Source organism: Somniosus microcephalus, chromosome 16 (assembly GCF_052327205.1).
Source record: "Somniosus microcephalus isolate GS21.2 chromosome 16, FLI_Smic_1.0, whole genome shotgun sequence".
NCBI classification, from domain to species: domain Eukaryota; kingdom Metazoa; phylum Chordata; class Chondrichthyes; order Squaliformes; family Somniosidae; genus Somniosus; species Somniosus microcephalus.
Window position 1 is genome coordinate 103,618,776 of NC_141002.1, and position 6,000 is coordinate 103,624,775.

At 48.4% G+C, this 6,000-nt stretch overlaps 1 protein-coding gene across 2 annotated transcripts in view; it reads right to left on the bottom strand.

Annotated features, from left to right (window-relative positions):
* Positions 1-5,656, bottom strand: part of LOC147106450 (ETS homologous factor-like) — a 55,086-nt gene extending 49,430 nt beyond the window's left edge. The window contains exons 1-2 of one of the 2 annotated variants that reach the window (XM_086009636.1): positions 5,227-5,653; positions 4,750-4,918 (exon numbers count right to left, since the gene is read on the bottom strand). In XM_086009636.1, the coding sequence (XP_085865762.1) occupies positions 4,750-4,894 (145 nt within the window). In that variant the 5' untranslated portion in view covers positions 4,895-4,918; positions 5,227-5,653. Of the gene's footprint in view, positions 1-4,749 lie in introns of both variants that reach the window. The other variant, XM_086009637.1, reaches the window with a different exon arrangement.
* Positions 5,657-6,000: the final 344 nt, after the last annotated feature.

The window sequence follows — 6,000 nt, forward strand, 5'->3', positions numbered from 1 at the left end:
GGTGAAGAAATTCCTCCTCATCTCTGTCCTAAATGACTTACCCCTTATCCTTAGACTGTGACCCCTGGTTCTGGACTCCCCCGCCATCGGGAACATCCTTCCTGCATCTAGTCTGTCTAGTCCTGTTAGAATTTTATAAGTTTCAATGAGATCCCCTCTCATTCTTCTAAACTCCAGCGAGTACAAGCCCAATCGACCCAATCTCTCCTCATACGTCATTCCTGCCAACCCAGGTATCAGTCTGGTGAATCTTCGCTGCACTCCCTCCATGGCAAGAACATCCTTCCTCAGATAAGGCGACCAAAACTGCACACAATACTCAAGATGTGGTCTCACCAAGGCCCTGTACAACTGCAGCAGGACATCCTTGCTCCTGTACTCAAACCCTCTTGCTACGAAGGCCAACATACCATTTGCCTTCTTAACCGCCTGCTGCACCTGCATGCTTACCTTCAGCGACTGGTGCACAAGGACACCCAGGTCTCGTTGCATTTCCCCTTTTCCCAATCTATTGCCGTTCAGATAATAATCTGTCTTCCTGTTTTTGCCACCGAAGTGGATAACCTAGCATTTATCCACATTATACTGCATCTGCCAAGCATGTGCCCAATCACCCAACCTATCCAAATCATACTGGAGTTTCTCGGCATCCTCCTCACAGCACACACGCCCACCCAGCTTTGCTGAAACACTGGCTGGTGTTACAGTGACAGGAGGGTGATCAGTGGCAGAGCATAGAAACAGACATTCTGGGCTACATCGATAGCAAAATACTGCGGATGCTGGAAATCCAAAATAACAACAGACAACACTGGAAAAACTCAGCAGGCCAGGCAGCATCCACGGAGAGAGAAACAGAGTTAACGTTTCAGGTTGAAGACTCTTCTTCAGAACGTTGACTCTATTTCTCTCTCCACGGATGTTGCCCTGGACTGCTGAGTTTTTCCAGCGTTTTCTTTTGTTATTCTGGGCTACATTCCGTGCACAGTGATGTTCTGGGACTGCAACCATGTCAAGGTCTATCTTAGTCTACTCTTCATCGAAGAAGAGCAGGGGAGTTCTCCCTGGTGTCCTGGGGCCAATATTTATCCCTCACCCAACATCACTAATAAAACAGATGATCTGGTCATTTATCATGTTGCTGTTTGTGGGAGCTTGCTGTGCGCATATTGGTTGCTGCGTTTCCTACATTACAAAAGGGACTACACTTCAGAAGTGGTTGAAGTGGCTGTAATGCGCTTTGGAACGTCCTGAGGTTGTGAAAGACACGGTATAAATGCAAGTCTTTCTTTCTTTAGCCAATGCTTTGCACAGTGTGAAGTGTGGTTACAGCCCTGTAAGCTGAGTGTGACCAGTGTTGATGACACATGATGTTCTTTTCCCAGTTTAGATGCTGGCTATCAGTAACACAAGTCCTCTATTCAGCCAGGAGAGTGAGATGGGTTCCTGTGTGAGTGCACTGAGGTCAAACCATTTTTGCCCAATGTTGCCTTTTTATATTCATTCTTAGAATGTGGGCGTCGCTGGCAAGGCCGGCATTTATTGCCCATCCCTGTTTGCTGTGAGAAGGTGGTGGTGAGCCGCCTTCTTGATACAACTGAGTGTCTCGCTGGGCCACTTGAGAGGACACTTAAAAGTCAACCATGTTGGTGTGGGACTGGAGTCACATATAGGCACAGACTGGGTAAGAACGCCAAGGGCATTAGTGAGCGCATTAGGTCATTACGACAATCCAACAGCTTCATGGTCACTTTTACTGATCCCAGATTTAAAAAAAAATTTTTAAACTGAATTCACAAATTCTCAAACTTCCACAGTGGGATTTGAACTATTCAGTTGAAACCTGGATTACGAATCCAGCAACATAAACCACTACACCACCGTACCCTGTAGATGGAGCAGTTGGCTCTCGTGCAGTGGTCTATTTCAGGTCTGTGCAAGTCGCTGTGGGTCACACACGTGCTCACCGCAGAGCTTGGGGACATGAGAGAGGCGGAGGGAGGGGCTCATACGAAGTTCAAATCCCTGTTCCCGTTAAATTGCATCTTTCTCATGTTGCCGATGCAAACACATCTCGGAGTTCTGATTTGTGGCTTGTCCACCAATGAAGCAACAGCACCAGGAACAGCCCTTTCCCAAACCTCCAAACCCACCATATCCAACTGGACCCAGCCAGTAAATCAGTACAAGAGTGAGTAATAGGAAAGACACATGTGCATTTCTATAGCGCCTTTCATGACCTCAGGATGTCCCAATGCACTTTACAGCCAATGAAGTACTTTTTTTTTATATGTAGTCACTGTTGTAATGTAGGAAATGCAGCCAATTTGCGCACAGCAAGACCTCACAAACAGCAATGTGATAATGACCAGATAATCTGCTTTAGTGATGTTGGTTGAGAGATAAATATTGGCCCCAGGACACTGGGGAGAACTCCCCTGGTAGCGTAGTGGGTCTGGCACTAGACGACCAACGCCACAGTCATCTGTTCAAATCCCACTACGTCCAGGTATGAAATTGAATTTAATAATTGCGGGAACTGGCAAGAAGAAGTGCCTTAACCACTCCCTGTGTGTAAAATATTCCAAGCTCCTTCATCCCTCTGTGTAAAGAAATCCTGAGGTGGTGAAAGGCGCTATATGAATGCAAGTTTTTCTAGTCTTTTTTCACTCTCGTAGTCATTTGACAACTTCTCATTGCTGACTGCCCAGCCAGAGGAAATAGCCTCTCCCTATTTACTTTAACAAGACCTTTCATAATTTATACATAGCCTTACGTAGTATTCACAGCACAGAAACAGGCCATTCGGCCCCACTGGTCCGTGCCGGTGTTTATGCTCCACACGAGCCTCCTCCCACCCCTCTTCATCTCACCCTATCAACATAGCCTTCTATTCCTTTCTCCCTCATGTGTTTATCTAGCTTCCCCTTAAATGTATCGATACTATTCACCTCAACCACTCCCTGTGGGAGCGAGTTCCACATTCTCACCACTCTCTGGGTAAAGAAGTTTCTCCTGAATTCCCGATTGGATTTATTAGTGACTATCTTATATTTATGGCCCCTAGTTCTGGTCTCCCCCACAAGTGGAAACATCTTCTCTACGTCGACCCTATCAAACCCCTTCATAATCTTAAAGACCTCGATCAGGTCACCCCTCAGTAGTCACTTTTCTAGAGAAAAGAGCCCCGGCCTGTTCAATCTTTCCTGATAAGTATATCCTCCCAGTTCTGGTATCAACCTAATGAATCTTTTTTGCACCTTCTCCAGTGCCTCTATGTACTTTTTATAATATGGAGACCAGAACCGTCCACAGTGCTCCGAGTGTGAACTGAAACAGCCCAGAACCGTCCACAGTGCTCCGAGTGTGAACTGAAACAGCCCAGAACCGTCCACAGTGCTCCGAGTGTGAACTGAAACAGCCCAGAACCGTCCACAGTGCTCCGAGTGTGAACTGAAACAGCCCAGAACCGTCCACAGTGCTCCGAGTGTGAACTGAAACAGCCCAGAACCATCCACAGTGCTCCGAGTGTGAACTGAAACAGCCCAGAACCGTCCACAGTGCTCCGAGTGTGAACTGAAACAGCCCAGAACCGTCCACAGTGCTCCGAGTGTGAACTGAAACAGCCCAGAACCGTCCACAGTGCTCCGAGTGTGAACTGAAACAGCCCAGAACCGTCCACAGTGCTCCGAGTGTGAACTGAAACAGCCCAGAACCGTCCACAGTGCTCCGAGTGTGAACTGAAACAGCCCAGAACCGTCCACAGTGCTCCGAGTGTGAACTGAAACAGCCCAGAACCGTCCACAGTGCTCCGAGTGTGAACTGAAACAGCCCAGAACCGTCCACAGTGCTCCGAGTGTGAACTGAAACAGCCGTTAAACCTCCTCTGCTCCAGTGGAAATAATCGCAGTATCTCAAGTCTCTCAATAACTTTTCTTTCCCATCCCTGGCGAATTTACTCTGATGCTCGCTGTGGTTCAAGGTCCTTTCTATAAAAAGGGAAGTCCATAAACTGCGCTTCAACTGTAGGCTAATCAAAGTTTTGCATAAATTTATCATTAATTCTTTACTCTCTGCCCCTATTTACCAAACCAAAATGCTGTTGACCTTTTAATGGTCGAGCTGTGCTTCGAATTATGTATTTGAATCCCTCGGTCTCGCGGCAACGCTCCCTCTAATTTTTTTGGGGGGGCCGCGTGGCCCCTTTAACGGGCCATTCAAAAATCCGCGCATGTTCGGTTTTTCCATTTAAAAGCCGGTGAGCCGGCTGTGTGGGAGCTACAGGGCGCTGGCCGGCCGCGCGGTTCCTTCACGCTCTTTCCATTGAGTGTTCCGTGTTTTTACCCCCAAAATGTATTGCCCCACACTTATCCGCGTTAAGCTGCACCTGCCGCCCCCACCACTCCCCCCCCTCCTCGCCCCCTCGCCAGCCCGTTCCACTAACCGATTTCCGTCCTCCTCAAGTCTTTGCCGATCCTCCTTTCTGTCTGACAAACCCCCACCCAATCTGGCCTCTACGTGACTCCGGTTGGCTATTAATGCCCCCTGAAGCTAAGGCAACTAGGGGTGGGCAATACCTGGGGCCTTGTCCACATTCCCATAACACATTCAAAGAACAAGTGCGAGTGTGAGCTGTGCAATGGAGGGTCTGCATTCAACCATAAAGAGCACCGAGCGACATCGGTGTGAGTTTACAGCAATGGGCCCACGACATTTACAGTTTTGCTGTCGTTCTTGCCACGAGCTTACCTTGGCTGTCGAGCGGAGGCAGTGCTGTCATGTGCTGGGGTAAACCGTGCTGGCTGGGCTCCAGACTGATGGAGTTTGCTGGGATGAGGCTGTCTTCGAGCTGATAAACAGAGCGTAGAGCACTCCCGATGTCACTGATGTTCATTCTTCCGAGATTTCTGCCGACAAACTGCAGACATAAGGGGAGGGGAGTGGGGGGGGTGGTCCGGGGGGCAGGGGGTGGGGGGGGGAATAAATCAAAACCAGCCAGAGGTTCCGGAGTGTGGCCGAGCAGGATAGCAGCAAATGCGGAAAGAGTAAAGTGTTTAACAATAAGCCCCCAAAATTAATCCGAATACGTCAATCAACAGAGAGTAAAACTCAAAACATGGAATTAAACTGAATGAAAATGCACCAGTGAAGAGGAAGCTCCCAAGTTAATCAAACACTGAGTGACGTATCGCACCAACCTGGGAGCATAACATCTACAGTTCCTACCTCCTCAGGGTCGATTCCTTCTTCTGTGCAAAATGTCCTAATGACAGTGTTCCAGCTGCCGACGGAACTGAAAGTATTTGTGTGTTGGCTGCTGTGCCAAAATTCACCTTTATTTTTGTGGCTCAGTGGCTCTCTAATAGGGGCAGTGCCTCAGTTCTGGATGTTCAGACACGGCTCCACTCAAAGTCACATTGGCTTCTGCTTCAGGACATTTGCATAAGATTATTTGCATAGCTCCACTGTGCTGAGAGTCGCCCAACGGCTGAATAACAATCCCAAACTTTGCAGTGTCAATGACTCTCCTGTCTCAAATTTGAAAACCAATTAACTTTCTTAGAGGCAGACATAGCGCAAAGAAGGCTTCCAATTAAACCAGCTCGTAATGCTAAATTATTAGTTAGCAATATTAAACGCACTGCTAGGTAATGATTAAACTTGAACAGCCCATTGTGAAAATTAATGGAACTGCTTTAAAATCAGTCACTTGCTGATGAAAACTTTGTTACGTCTCCTAACTCGCCGTCTCCTAACTCGCCGTCTCCGAACTCGCCGTCTCCTAACTCGCCGTCTCCTAACTCGCCGTCTCCTAACTCCCCGTCTCCTAACTCGCCGTCTCCTAACTCGCCGTCTCCTAACTCGCCGTCTCCTAACTCGCCGTCTCCTAACTCGCCCGTCTCCTAACTCCCCGTCTCCTAACTCCCCGTCTCCTAACTCGCCGTCTCCTAACTCGCCGTCTCCTAACTCGCCGTCTCCTAACTCGCCCGTCTCCTAACT